Here is a 16376-nt window from a genome sequence, read left to right as displayed (position 1 = left end):
TATTGGCAAGTTTTAAAGGACGAACATGACAAAGAGAAAACTGCCTTTTGTACACACAGAGGCTTGTTTGAGTTTTACAAAATGCCTTTCTGACTCTCCTTTCCAATGCTCCTTATGTGTAATCATAATCATTGTGACCATGAGGACAAAATGAAAAACAAACAAGTTAAAAGTGTGTAAAAAGAGTTTATTAACTTTATTGAAGTTCATGACTTAACAGTTCTATATGATAACCAATAGAAAATCCCAATAAAACATATAAGCTTTTTTTTCCATTAAATTGCAGGTCAAGTACATATTTCAGCAGGGCAAGTGAAAATTCTTAGCTACTCGCCCTGCAGGGCAAGTTGCTGGAAAAAAAATTGTCGACCCCTGTATGATTTCAGTGTAAGAAATTAAATATTGAATACATTACCAGAAAATGCCTACATTTATTTGTGACTAAAAGGCTTAAATTACTTGAGGTTGAACAATATTAAATGATGCAATTATTATAAATACTTTAATGACTCCTGATTGTATAACAAAAGCGTTCAGTTTACCTTTCAAATACAAATAGTCATGATGTTCTGGAGATGTATTTTCTAAAAGATCTTCAAGCAATAATTTATATCTGGAAAAAAATCAACATTTACATTTATAAATAGCTTGTAAACATACTTCAAATAATAATGTAAGTAAGATTTAGAGTACAACATCATACAGTTAGTTTACCACATAAACGTTGATGTCATACAGTGAAACCATTATTATTCGCCACACATAAATTTGCGCATATTTGGTCATTATGAGGATTGATTTTTCTTGCTACTAATGCATGCAGAATAATGTCTCATTCCCCAACTTAACCCAGTTTTTGAGGACCTAAAACAAATCTCAGAAATTAACCATAAATCATTTTATCCATGGATATCAGCATATCATGACCTTGAATATTTTGGCTTGTCCCTTCAGACTAGCAGATAAGTTTTTTTACCTGTTAAGACCTAGATTTGCTTGTCTCTGACAATAAGACAACCAATAATTTTGATGCCTGGATTGCATGTTTTCACTGTTACTCTTTGTCAATTCTTACCTGGGTATACGCTGTACAGGCGTTATCAATAATGCCCCAAGTTTCAACCCTTTCACCTCCATCCGCCCTTCTTGCTTGGCAACAAACACTGCAAACTTATCATTCTTCATGTTTTCCTGATAATACATAATCCAATTCATTACAGGTTATCAAGAAATAAATTAAGGAAATATATGTTATTAATAATATAACAAAGAATATATAAATCCCCTAAAAAAACACACAATGTGACAAATTTCTACCAGCGCCCAAGCTCAATTCCCTTTTTTACAGTGAGAGAAATGTTCATGTCAATATTTGTTGCCAAAAATTTAAAGGTCTGATTAAATCAGTGAGTCAGGTTCAGAAGACACAGAATAAGGATTGTTTTAAATGACTAAAATAGTTAAAAGGTTTATGACAAAAAATCAAAACAAAAACTACATGACCAAACCAACAAAACACACCTGAAGAGTGCTAGATGCCTGCTGGTGATTATTAGCATACATGGAGTACAGCTTCAAGAACGGACCAAGGAATTTGAACGCAGTGCCAACTGTTGTCTGCTCCATGTACTCCATAAGCTTGGTGTTCACCTCCAGGATCTGCTCTAGGTTACTGAAGAGCTGTGCATGATCCCGCTCCGAAACCAGACAGTTGAACCGCAGAGGAAATTCAAATAACTGGAAGAGAAACAAGTCAGACACTTGTTGAAGAGTATTGGTGCACTGGGCCATGAGGTCACAGCTCAGGACACACACAAAAACTGTACCCCCACTTTCTTGGTTCTAGATCACTGAAAGTTTTGAACTACGAGTTAATTAATTTAGGTATTAAAATGTATGAAAATCAGCTGCTTTTAGGAAAAAACACTCACCTTCTATGTATCGTTGAATACAGAAACAAAGTTAAAAACAAGATATGTGTTTGTCAGAAACACTATGTCCCCTTTTGCGCCGCTTTGAAGCTATATATTTGACCTTTGACCTTGAAGGATGACCTTGACCTTTCACCACTCAAAATGTGCAGCTCCATGAGATACACATCAGGGCTCAACATTAACGGTTGTCCTATTGCCCCTGGCAAGTAAAAGTTGGGTACGGGCAAGATATTTTATAATTTAGTTGTCCTCCCGGGCAAGTGCAAAAATGAACTAACAGCATTTAATTTAGACTTAAATTAGACTTTAATTGCTGTAATCATTTTTTTAAATGTGCAAAAAAATAAAAAAGATTTTGTGGTGTATCATTTTGATCTTTATTAAAAAATATGAGGTTTACAGTTAATTTGATATTTCATGCTTGGGCAAGTGGCTTTGCGTTCAGGGCAAGTAGATTTTCTAAGTACTTGCCCGGTAGGGCAAGTTGCTTTTAGGTTAATGTTGAGCCCTGCGTGACATGCATGCCAAATATCACGTTGCTATCTTCAATATTGCAAAAGTTATTGCAAATGTTAAAGTTGAGGCAAACAAATAAACACACAAACAAACCAACAGACAGGGCAAAAACAATATGTCCCCCACTATAGTGGTGGGGGACATAAAAAATGCCAGTGTCACAAAGATAAATCCTAATAAAAACCTTTTAAAAGTAAAGATTGGACGAAGATGTGAGCATAAAGTCACAAGGTGGTAACCTTTGTCATTGAATCTTCACTTTCACAAAGGGATTCCTTACCCTTTATCACACAATGGCTGTAACACAAAAGTTATTTGATATATCCACATACGGAAACATTATGCTCAGGACAAAAAAGTTAGGGACTGGTTTACATGTATTATATCTGACCTATGACCTTGTTCTGCGTTCTTGACCTTGAACCCTGGATATTGTGTGTGATATTCTTTCAGGGAACAAACATATTTCAATAATACACTTGTCCTGCAGAATGAGCGCCTTCACTTGTCCTACAAATATATGCACTCATCCTTCAATTATGTGTACCGTATTTTTCGGGTTATATGTCGCACCGGAATGTAAGACGAATCCCCTATTTTTTAACACGACGCACATAAATCATCATGAATTATTCCCAAAGATGCACTCACACATGTTAATCCATTAATAAAGACAGCAAGTCAATACACTACTGTTCCGTAATATTGCGGAAAGCAATTCACGTACAATTTCACAACATTCTTCTTGAGGAAAGAGTGGATTTTAATAATTTATTGCTGAATAAAGAATTTGTATTGAAGAAAACCCTTAGATCTTTACTGGTTTAAAAAATGTGGAAATTTGTTATCTTAATTAAAAACAGGACGTTAACACTGTAACTAACTACAGCACTATGGTTGTTGAGATAGTTCACTATTGATCTGCTACATGGACTGTTATTGTATACAACTTTACATGGAGTAGGCGAGTACATATGTAGTTGGCTCTCTAAGCGCTGATTTGCTAATATTACGAACAAGAATTTGCTTCAGTAAAAGATATGCTCATAGAAAAGGAATTTAATTCAATGGAAAAGGGCCTCACTAGGAAAAAAAGTTTAAGCTTCAGATTTTTTCCCTTGTCCTGTAGGACGACAGTTTTTGGGAAATACACTTTCAAGATTTAGCTTGTAAATACAAGTGGACCAGTGGAATTTTTGTTCCCTGACTGTATGACCATAGTTATCACTTCTGGCAAGTAATTTTCAAATTGTCCATGTAGACAAGGTTATGCTGCATAACGAAACCATGGGTTGTCTTATTATATAAATATGAAGAACTTTTTAAGCTATGGCAGGATCCTGAAAAGTGTGACAGACAGACTCACAGAGCGCAAACCAGAAGTCCCCTCTGGTGAAACCGGTAGGGGACAATAAAATCTTTCCTTCCCACAGACACCTAAATATAAAATATAACTTGCCCATAGGGTAAATCCACTCTAACAGCTTAATGATTGTTCAATTCTTAGATGCATGATAATACTAACATATCATTTAAGTTATTTAAAATTTGCTACTTGTTGAAAAGATACAGGTTACTCTTTACAAATATAGCTATAATTATCATGCCTTGACCATCAAATTTACCATTGTATTGGTTCATTTTTGTCTTGCTGTTGTTTTGTGTGACTGACGGAATCTTAAAAAACTGTACAGATTTCATGGTTTTAAAAACCTTAATATGCTATGCCATTATACTCTATAATTAATGTAAATACATAATGAAATTTCACACTTAAATCTGACAAGGGAAATTTGGCAGCGTTGCGTGTATAAGAGCTAATTTCAGCAATAAGGCTGTTATAATTTTTGGGCAATTTTGAGTTATGTTTCCGTTTTTTTCTACTTTCTATGAAACTCAAATATTTTTTAACCGAACATTCTTATTAGTATTACATTCAAATAATTGTTTCAATTAAAAGAAACAACATAGTCCATTAAAACATATTTGTTGACAATTACACATGACATACTAAGATGAATTAAAAATGGTATCCTCAATCACCCAGCCATTTAAAAATCTGCAATTATATCAGCGAAAACAGGAAAGGCTTTAAAATGACTGCAACAAGGCTGTTGATACGTAAATAATCATGTGATTGTTTAAAAAGGTGTTAATCAATACTACTGTACCTGAACAATGCAAGTACAATAGACCAAAATGCACGACACAGATAACTGGGACATTATAAGTTGTCACTTCTGAACATCATACCACTATCTATGAATAAGTACCTTATGAGCAATATTCAGATGGTTGAGGTATGTTTTCTCGGTGTCAAACAGCTCCTTTTTTATCTTGGTCCTCCGTTTCTCCCTCCGTTCTGCGGCCTGTGCATCCTCTGTTAAAGGTACCAACACCGAGTCCTCCCCACTCTTCAGTGGGGAACCAGCCGCACTGGTTCCTTCTATTTCAGACAGAACTGCTCAAACAGAGCATACAAGTTTATCAATTAGGTAAAGTTGCATATTTGTGTGTAAAATTGCAAATGCTTACAGTTGTTTTTATAAAAAGATTGTTTGAGTGCTTATTACAGTTATTTGCTGCTACATGTACATGACTTGGGTTCAATTACACCAGTTAAGGTGTATATTCGCCTGCTTCACTGACAATGGACCCAAATAGCGTAAGTACGCCTTAAAGTTAAATAATAATCTAACAATAAAATATTTCTTTCTTTAAGTTTCTTAAAGTTTTGGCTTAACTATATTTAAGATTGTAATGTGAACTATAAAGAGTAGTTAAAAGGCTCATGGGAAGGGGCCCTTGTCTTCAAATATGGTGTAATATAATGAAAAACTTATTTTGGGGAACTGTTCACACAATGTAACTGATAAAGGGAATACATTTTATAAGAGACAAGTATCATTTTGGAAAAACACCAATTTTAAAGACATTTTTATGAGGAAACGAAGCCTCTATTCAACTTCAATTATAGAATCAAATAGCCCTGATAATACTGTGAGTTACAGGAATAAAATGAAATATTTTGTATAACAAAATGCCAGCCAATACAGGTCACAAAAAACATGGATGCTCAATGCTCATCCTCTTAATATATTAAAATTGTAATTACACACCTTTCACCCTGGTTCTTGTTGTTAACATTCTGCTTTTTGAAATTAATTAATTCTGAAATGGAATAATTTGAAGAAAATAATATTTCATCAAATGTAGACAATATAATGTCACAGAAAGCTCTGAACGGAGCATTAAAAAAGCTTCAATAAAAATGTTTGTCTTTCAGAGTTTTTTTTCCTGAACAGATAAAATAATTGAGATCTGCTCTTTTGGCGCAGACGTACTTAAATCACAAGCAAACAAGTCTGTTTTCATTTAGGGGATTTCTTTTGTGCATGACCGTGTTATTAATATCATGGGCACAGAGGTCACATTTCATTGCCACGATATTTGTAAACAATGCAACAATAACAACTGCCTTCAAACAAATTGCTGCCGACAACTTTAAGAAAACAAGCGTCTGTAAGTATGGCTCGCTTGGTCGTTGTCGGTTATTTATTTTTTTTAATTAATTATGTTCATATTTATTTCTGTTAAATAGCCCCTATATTATCGAAACTCATATTCAAAAGGCATATTGATGCATTTTTTTTTCAAAAGAGAAGTTTAAGATAAACAATATCGTTTTACGGTAATCGGTAGCGCTTTTGACGACATCAGATTTTGGGAAGGAATACAATTTGGGTACAGTCTAATATCGGCCGGGTACGTTAAAGTCTATTTACCGTACCCGGGATACATGTTAGTATACTTAAAGTGAGTATGCACGATTTGTAATGTGTTAAATCGTAAAATATCAATAAAAATATGTTACACTTACACAAAATAGACCATAAAAATTGAAGACGAATTTCATAAAATGCAGTGAACACAAATAAGCACCCCGAACCAATTGTTACAAAGATATTTCGTGCATATTTTCCTACAATAACCGAAGCATTTATCTTTTTATTAGGATTGGAGCTAGTGTTTGTGTGTCGTATGAATAGATATCGTTGTACAGACATTTTCTATTTCAGAATTAAATAACTGGCTTATTTTTCATTTTTCGACACATGTTCTTCTTTAAGGTTTAAAATTCACTTATTTTATAGCCAGACCATCGGACCAGCTCTCTTAAAATGTACTAGCCCGAATCTGATGTCTACTAGACCATAAATGACATAGCAAATAAACACAATTGTGTCGTGTAACTGTTTAATCAGGTTTTATCAGTAAATAATTAGTGAACACAAGAAAGTTATTTTGATACACAGAGTAAAAAATAAAATAAAACTATTCAACAACATAAATTGTTTGTTATAATTTCACTGTTTATCACCAGTTAAACAAATGAAGTCTGTACAGCAGGTGACATTTATTAAACACCATCAAATTCTGGCCTCCTTGACCGCTGTGCTCCATGCAACCACAGCTCCAAGGCCCTTTTTTCATCATAATCTGTGTCAGTTTTACCATCGGATTCTTCTTTATCAACTTATTTGTCGGACGAAAATCCAATCTTGAACAAAGCCGTTCTTTAAATTACACTATCTCGTCTGCTACGCCAAAATGTTTACATTGATGATACCGATTTTCGATAGAAGTCGTAAAAACATGATGTAAAGTTTTAAGACACTGCAGAAAATCATTAATATTCATGACAACTTGACCAATAGAAACAAGCAATTTCTGCGGGAAGCTCTCCTTTGTGTCTAAAATAGCAATGAATCATGTAAATGCTCCGCGTTATTTATATACGCTAGTTTTGTTCTGATGTAAATAACGGATACGAGAGTTATTTTACACATTAAGAGAAAAAGGTTTTCGGTTAGTTATAGTTAAATGAATCAATATAGATGCTTTATGTACGACCAGTCGCACAAACTAGCCCACAGTTTTACCAGCCCGACCACCGATCTTACTAGACAATGTCTGTCGGACGTGCCTTAGTGTCGAACCCTGTTCTTAATTTTTTATTTTAATTTATATTGAAATATATGTATAATAATTTGTTTGCAATTTTTTATAACTTCCTAAATATTTGACAATATCGTGCATACTCACTTTAAGTGTACCCAGGGTACATGTAAGTAGTACCTGAGCCGACAATGACCGATCAATCATAAGAATATGACAAAAAAAATTGTGTTTAAGCATTACAATACACAAAATAAATAGAACGTCCATTAAATACTGCTTTCCGGAAAACACTCGCTAACCAGTATAGTGACTGGTCTCTAACTAAATAAACAGATGGGTCATTTTTTTTTTTGTTATTTGGAAGCAGCCCTAACTCAATTACTCATTGCCAAGAGGCCATACATAGGTTGAAGAACTCGTGTACGGAGTAGGATAAATAGTAGTTGCAATAATTCAACTCTCAGCTTAGGCTGAGAGTTGCAATGCGCTCTCTCTTGTCCATGGGTGCAAAATGTTATCAACAATTCAAAGGTTAATGAACACTGAAACTGCAAGAGCTTTTTTAAATTTACCTATCTAAACCACAATCTCATCCAAATGGTATCATTAAAGCAAGAAATAATTGATTTGTATTGACTAAGGTTTTGTTTTGTAGGCTGTATCCCCCATATTGGAAAATCGACCCAATATAGGTCAGGTCGCATGACACCAATATTTTGTACGTCGCGTTATGTGTTGGAGCCAAAAAGTCGATAACGCTGTGGTATTCGATACATAATACACTGTTTCAAATTTAAACATAACAATGTCAGCGAGAAAAGTGTGTTGGAATATCGTCGTGTTTTTATCGGATGCATGCAAAGGATAATATCCGTAGGTTTCCATTCAGGTAAATTTAACATGGTTATGAAGTTTATTCATTATTTTCTCAATTTGTATCGAACGACGTCTGTAACTCCCATACATGCCAGACGTCCCGATCTCGGCGGGACAGTCCCGCTTTTGGGCCCTTTGTCCCGGCGTCCCGATATGATACGAATTGTCCCGACATTCGTAAAAAATGATGTAAGGTCTATAGGTTTCCAATAAAATTCGCTATTCAAGCTCTGTTTCTCTAACACTTACCACCGATAATCCCTTTATTGCCCCAAATTAACAATCCGATTCTACTTCTCGTGTGTACCAGTGATGTTTATGACACCTTATCAGCGGTTTATCGGCTAATTATTGATTTTATCAGGCATTCACATCGTACAGAAATAAACGCCGCCTGTGTTTGTATTTCATGTTCCAATCAAGTACAACAATAATATTATCCTGTGTATTATACAACCCAAAGTTATAAAACCTGTCAAAACACCGATTTTGTACATCAAACAAATTGAATGCTGACCAATACACATTGATGTTTCTCACAAATTACCTTTTGTTTTCGACGGATTTTCAGAAAGTAGTTTGTACATATTGCATCAATCTAAATTTAGAGTTAATTGACGATTGGTTGAATAAAATAGTGCTCGATGCGCTCACATTGTGTCACACGCTTTACATAGGTTCAAGGGGATATCCCTGCACCAATTGGATGTCAAATCGAGGCAAACGGGGACACCCCACATTTCAGTTCATGGAGTGTGTTTACTTCTGGAAAATGGAGAACGTATGCGTTCACGAAATTCTGAACACACATTTATCATCAATATTGGGCAGAAATTAAGAGTTTTTGTAAGTAATATACTGACTACTGACTAAAGAAAAGGTGAAATGATTGATCGTTTTAGGTGTTCCGCTTTTTGTTCAAATGTCCCGACAATTTTTAAGGAAAGTCCCGATTTGGATCTGAAAAATTATGGCATGTATGAACTCCGTTTAATGAAGCGCAAAGATTCGCTGCGCTGAACTGCACCCATGTTTATGAAGGGATGCATATGGACTGCCAGAGCCGCCATAGCAAAAATTATCAAAGGTTCTGGGACTGGGAGACCGTTTATATGGACTAGATCAATAGTAGACTGAACATGTTTATTCTAGCAAGTTGATTGTAAAAAAAAATTGTTGAATCATACACGCAAAACATTTATTCCCTTACAAATGGACGTCAAATATGATAAACTGACAGTATTTTACTTTAAAAAATTGAACCGGGTGACAGCAATTTATCCGAATAACAATATCCGGAATAATGGGATTATTCGTTTACTAACATCGGTGGTTACATGTTCATGAAAACACAACCATTCAAATTACATTTAAATAACGAAATGTGTTCAACAACAAAAACATACTAATACTTCAAAGCAACGTGTAAAGGACATTACAATAAGAATTATATATAGTTTTTTCTGACCATTGTTCTGACAGAAATTGTGTTTGAAATTTCCCTCTTTATTGGGTTTATACTAAATTCTCTCCGCGACAAATATCGTTATCGGCGCAGTCGCATCGCCATCGGGCCTTTTTCTGACGATAGACGATAAACAGGATCCACCTACATATTTAATATGATTAAAGGTGCTACCTAATTTTCGGGCAAAAGCTTAAAAGATGACTTTTTAGTTTGCATATTAATTAGAAACAAAAGCCTACACATTTTAAATGAACAATCCAGCTCCCAAAAGGTAATTCGTTTTTAGAGAAATTAACCACAAACATTTTTTTTTAAGATTTAGGCAATGGCAATAGCAACCACTAGTCTTGTTTACAAACGTATTAATATCAAGTTTAATGGTTGTTCACTTTTTAAATAAACAATATTGTAAATTTCTATCTTAAAAACCTCTTTAATAGATAGAAGTAACTATGTTTAAAGTAAAATAAATGTTTACATATCAGGATAAATGTTATTATAAATTGTTGGGCATCTTTAAATCACTTGCATAACAACATATATTTTATCTATCTTTACATGTGTCTATTTACAGCAGTGTGACATCCACGATTTCATCTAGACCTTGCTAGAAACGAATCACTGAATGACATTTTTTGACAAACATGCATATGCGAAGTTTTTGTCCACCAAAAAAAAATCATTTCTAAACAGTCAAAATATAAATAATGTATTTTATTATTAAAATTGTGTTTTATGTTTCTTGAAAATATGCAGGGATTTCAAAATGTTTAAGAGTCAGAAATGAAGTAGAAGGGGAAATTATCATTTTTTTACTTAAAGCGGGATATTGCATGATTTCAATGTCAACATTGTATTCTTCCTTCCTTACCCAACATATTAATATGACCGTAGAATGTTAAATTAAATTAATTCACAATCCTCATATGGTACCATAAATCAAATAGTGTTTACCACAGTAAAACAAGCAAGTAAACACGCATACAGAAGGAGTTTTTTCTGTACAGCAGAAATTTATTTCCTATTAAATACACCTTTTCTTTCATTTATTTTCTGGTACTACTTCTTCTGATTTTTTTTGTATTCAATTAAAGCCAAAAAAGTATACACATCAATGATTCATGGGTAATTGAGCTTGAGAGTGGTTTTTTTTCTTTACCCTAAGGTGTATGCTCCATGCACTTTATGGGAAGAAGTAGAAGAAGGAAGTTAAAGCGATTGCTCACGACATAAACTGATGAAACATAAAAAAACATGCAGTAAACATAAAAAAACAGCATGATGTGTCAATTTATTATTTATGCAAGAATAAAAAAGATATATGTTGAAGATCCACAGGCATTTTTGCAATTAAACTATTCACAATTTTGCCACTATATCATGGGACAGAAAAATTAACATTCAGTTACACAATATCAGGGACCTATACAAACAAAGGGATGAGACACTCACTGAACCGAAGAACAAGCTAACGCGTTGTTACGCAAAAGGGAAACGAAACTTGCGACCCAACGAGACTTCGCGCGACGAAGCAAATTTTCACAGCCGCCATTTTGACAAAGCGAGACCGTGACAAAGCAATCGAGACAGAATAAGATAACAAATTAACCAAGTGTTGCATACAGAAGTATTCATTGCAAAGGTTGTTTAGTTTGATACATCTTATTGTTTCATTTGTTTTCGACTATGCTTTGTATTTACTTATAAAACAACGGTGGGTATTTTCACCAAATCATGCGTATCATTGTTTACACTTCCATAATCCGAGAAACGTGTGTCGTGGCTTTTTTCAAAAGGCTTGGTCAAATAAAGCTCTATACTATTCATGTTGGTATTCTTACAAACGTTACATTTCAACGCATTGTGTGATGCTAATTTTATTTGTATTATTAGCAAATTTGTTTGTATAGGTCCCTGACAATATATATCAAATTCTATAGTAAAACATTCAAGTTAATATTGTTTAAAAGTTTAATGTCTTGCAAGAAGTCTTCAAAACACAATAATCCCAAAACTGAGTGCGCTTCCTTGCTTGTGGCACGCTTTTAATTAACTACTAGACTTTCCTTAAAAAATTATATAAATGCATGGGCACTATTAGTACAAACATAACTTTAACATGTTTGCTATCTGCTAGTTTTTAGTTCACTTCTCTTTTACTATTGTTTGTACATTTTATATTTGTTATGCTGAAACTGCTTTTTGATGACATACAGACACTCTTCATAATAACTGCAGTTTCTTTACAGTCTACTTATGTTACATAACAATAACCTAACAGAACTATTGAATATTTCAAGGCCACAATTGCATAATTTCCATCACTGGCAAGTTTGATAGATCCAGAATTGCATCGTTGCTGAGTATTGTTGAGTATTTAGCATCCAGTCAGTTTTGCTGCACATAATAATGTATGGAGTGTGTGACACCCAGTGCTTGACAGACCATCTTCTAAAATATTAAACAAAAGAAAAATCAATCAAATACACATTTATTAGGCAATATCCTAGTTTATGAAATCACAGCTTTTTTACAGTATGAACCCGTTTACTGTAGTACAAAGTAATCACATTTTAATATTGTTTACAAACATTCACAGTTTGGTATGAAAACAATTGAGTACAGGTTGAAATATTGTTAACATAAAGACCTATAGATAACACAGATTGGAAACTTCGCGCCTTATAGGGCTATCTCGCGGCGGGGTCACGTGGTCGAGAAACTGATAAGAACACTTAGGATCAGCAGACGATTTATTCAATGAATCAATCGGAGTAGTCCGGAGATAGCTGGTGTATCACGATTGCGATAAGATGGGACTGCGGTGGCGGTGTTGTGGTGGAAGGACGTACTTTTTATGCTCTTAGATTTTTAATTTTTTAACTGATTTTTAACTTATTATTCGGGTGGAGGAGATGCGGCAATACTAGGAACAGCTATAAGAGAAAGACAGGACTTTTGTTATTTGCCCAAATTCCCAATTTTTGTGTGCTCGGTGTAGATAAATAACTGCGTGTGTACGTGGACAAAGGAAATCGATAGTGGCCGCCATCTTGGATTTTTTTTACTTTGGACATTCTAAAACTGTTTTACCCTAAATATAGACACTGTTATGACATTTTTAGTAGTCTTAGTGCCGTGCTTATGTTTTACTGTAGATAATTCGTAGTTTTTAAGCTTTTTAATGACTTTGCAACTTTTATTGTGAATAACTTCGTTGCACGTGGTGCAGTTCGCGAGTGCCGTTGTGAAAAGGAAAACTGTCTATGGTCCTTAAATCTAGTCCCTCTTATGACATTTTAGTAGATAGTTCGTAGTTTCCAAGCTATTCTATGTCTTTGAAACTTTTATTGTGAATAACTTTGTTGCACGTGGTGCAGGTAGCGAGTGCCGGTGTGAAAAGAAAATTTTCTAGGGGTCTAAATTTAGTCCTTTTATGACATTTTAGTAGCCTCATTATCATCCCTATGTTTTATTGAAGGCAATTCATTGTTGTTGTTTTCTTTTTTCAAGCTATCCTAATGGTCTTGTAACTTTAACTGATTGCAACATTGTGAGTGCAAGTGCAAAAAAAGAAAACTGCCTAGGGTTCTCAAATCAGACCCTATTATGACATTCTAAGATGCTTTACCGCTGCCCCAATGTTTTATTGTAGACAATTTGTTGTTTTTTAAACTGCTTTTATGATTTTGTAACTTTTACCGATTGCACGTGGTCACAGGCCGTGAGTGCTGGTGTGAAAATAACACTGTTTAGTGTCCTCAAATTTAGACACTTTTACGACTTTTCAAGTAGCTTTACTGTCGTCCCTATGGGTTATTGTAGGCAAACCGTTGTTGTCCCTTCTTAAGCTATCTTAATGATTGTGTATCTTTTTCTAATTGCAACATTGCTGCACTTGATAGCAGGTCGTGAGAGCCAGCTTGAAAATATCACTGTTTATCCTTTGATTAATTCATATTATTGGTACGTGAGGGCTGGTCGTATGGTAAGCATGGCCTTGGAAGTTCGAAATAGGAAACCTCTGCCGAAAGCAGAAACACAGAAGTTTGAAAACTATGCCCTGAACATCGACAAAATGCTAAGGAACAAACTTGAGGCCGCTCAAAGAGCTCATGTCGTATCATACGAACTCAGTGAAGGCAATATAGTCTTCTCAACCGACGCAGTGCTGTTTGAATTAATTGATATTGCACTCTCTCAGTACTTTAATAAACTGTCTGAGCAAAATTGTAACGTGAAAGTCACAGACACATTTGACAATACTGGAGTCAATCGAACCAAAAGGGTCTATAGAGTCATTAAAGCCGATGGTGTCAGGTATACGCTCAACATTTATGTAACCACAAGTAGATTTCTCCTTAATGGTAAAAACTGTATGGAATTTCTGGAAGACGATATGCCAAACATAAATGCTATTGTAGACTTTCTGTGCGTAAGCAACAATATAGATTTGAAAGTGTTTAATGACCTGCTGGTTGAAAAGTTGACCGAATTTCTTTCAAAACAAAGTACAAATGCTCTGTCTGCAGCTGGTGCAGCGATAACCATCAATAACTGTAGAGAAGACTCTGATAAATGCCCAGGTTGTAACCGTGCATGCAAAACAAATAGTGTGCTGTGTACCAAAGGTTCTCATTGGATCCATTATCATTGTCAAAAGCTTAAGAAAGATGAAATTGAACAATTGGCTTCGTCTCACGACGAGTCGTTTTGCTGTAGATTTTGTAAAACTTCTGACACAAGTACACCGTCTAAAACGTTAAATGAATGCGAACAAACTGGTGATAGCCTTGATGAGCAAACGTCTTTAAAAACATACTGTGTTGCATCGCATATTGACAAAAAGAACCAACCTAAACTTATGTCAAAATCTAAATCAGACTCTAATTTGCGCTTACAAATTCCAAAGGTAACCAAGGCAACAGAGAGCACGGTGGCTCTCGATATCTTACACGATGAAATGGACAGTGGTCAGTTACAAGAGTCAGAGATAATCACTACTGTTAGTGCTGCAAGTGTCGAGTCGCGCAAAAGTAGTAACGATACCTCCAGGCAGAAGCTAGTGCAGAGTGTTGAAGTTAGCAGCGCAGAATGTTCTTGTTTAACTAAGTTGAGTGATATACGAGAACGTGAATTGAAAGTAAAGAAAAAGGAAGAAGAGGTTAAGATACTCCAGCTTAAAAACCAAGAAAAACTTAAAGACCTTAATAAATTAGAATCCTATTGTAAACGTTTAGAAGCCCGTAATGAAGAATTACAAATTACACTACAAACAGTTGCTAAGAGACTTGAACGTCTTGAGGCGGGCGAATGTGTTAATGATAAGCGGCATGATGCCGATCCAATTCCTAACGAGTCTTCGCGAGAAAAAGTGCAGACTGGCTGTAATAGCACGATACAGGCTAGATTGACTAAATTACAAGACAGACTAACTAACTTTGTTTTTGACAAAATAGAAAATGAACTTGAGCAGTTTATATTTAAAGACAATTTTTTGCATGATACTAAGTGCGAGAATATCTCTGTTCCGCACAATAAGAGCCATATTGTTTCAAGCAATCGTGTACTAGAAGCCGCGAGTGATATAGGTGTGCATATAGCCGGCGTCAGTGTTTGTGCTAAGCCGGTCCTTACGAACATTCACAGCGTTCCCCCCTGTAACCCTGTCAACGACTAGTGTGGTCTCGACAGCCGCCGCCAGAGTTTGTGCTACGCCGGACCTTACGATCATTAGCAGCGTTCCCCCTGTAACTCGGTCAACGACTAGTGTGGTTTCGACAGCCGCCAGCGTTTGTGATATGCTGGACCTAACGAACATTAACCGCGTTCCCCCTGTAACAAGGTCATCGACTAGTGTGGTTTCGACAGCCGCCGCCAGTGTTTGTGCTACGCCGGACCTTATGATCATTAGCAGCGTTCCCCCTGTAACTCGGTCAACGACTAGTGTGGTTTCGACAGCCGCCAGTGTTTGTGATATGCCGGACATAACGAACATTACCAGCGTTCCCCCTGTAACTCGGTCAACGACTAGGGTGGTTTCGACAGCCGCCGCCAGTGTTTGCGCTGCGCCGGTCCTTACGAACATTAACAGCTGTCCCCCTGTTACGCTGTCAACGACAAGTGTGGTTTCTACAGCAATGCACTACAGCGACAGAGTAGAGAGTGTACCGAACCGCAACAGTATAGACCGTGATAGCGAACGTGTGTCAGTAGTGCCTGGACATGTCCATGGTCAACCGTTGATGTATCTACCGGCGGGCACTAGTGTAAGGAGCTTTCCTGATCAGCATCCTTTTTTGTACCACGTCAAACATCGGAACATTCCCAGATAGCGCAAGGGTCGGAATCGAGTGTTAGTTTTGAACCTAGTAGCGAGTCTCCAAAAACGTTAGGGATAGCTTCTTTTAATTGTAAGAACATTGTGACTAGTACACTCGCCATAGCGGACATTTTTAAGTGTAACGATATTATACTTGTGCAAGAACATTGGCTATTTCAGTCTCAAACTGATCTCTTAAGTGAAGTTCACGAAAACATAAACTCTGTTGGAAAAGGTACAGATTACAATGACCCATTATTGCCTACACAGCTTCCGCGAGGTTTTGGCGGGGTAGGTG

At 35.7% G+C, this 16376-nt stretch overlaps 1 protein-coding gene across 2 annotated transcripts in view; it reads right to left on the bottom strand.

Annotated features, from left to right (window-relative positions):
- The window catches only part of LOC127843762 (rho guanine nucleotide exchange factor 39-like), a 31540-nt gene extending 21726 nt beyond the window's left edge, over positions 1-9814 (bottom strand). The window contains exons 1-6 of one of the 2 annotated variants that reach the window (XM_052373512.1): positions 9757-9814; positions 5570-5621; positions 4724-4911; positions 1522-1737; positions 1076-1191; positions 543-613 (exon numbers count right to left, since the gene is read on the bottom strand). In XM_052373512.1, the coding sequence (XP_052229472.1) occupies positions 543-613; positions 1076-1191; positions 1522-1737; positions 4724-4911; positions 5570-5597 (619 nt within the window). In that variant the 5' untranslated portion in view covers positions 5598-5621; positions 9757-9814. Of the gene's footprint in view, positions 1-542; positions 614-1075; positions 1192-1521; positions 1738-4723; positions 4912-5569; positions 5622-8835; positions 9404-9756 lie in introns of those variants that run through there. The other variant, XM_052373519.1, reaches the window with a different exon arrangement.
- Between the last annotated feature and the right edge of the window lie 6562 nt (positions 9815-16376).

Source organism: Dreissena polymorpha, chromosome 1 (genome assembly GCF_020536995.1).
Source record: "Dreissena polymorpha isolate Duluth1 chromosome 1, UMN_Dpol_1.0, whole genome shotgun sequence".
NCBI lineage: Eukaryota > Metazoa > Mollusca > Bivalvia > Myida > Dreissenidae > Dreissena > Dreissena polymorpha.
The sequence above is the reverse complement of the archived record's forward strand: the minus strand, read 5'-3'. Positions and strand labels throughout refer to the sequence as shown.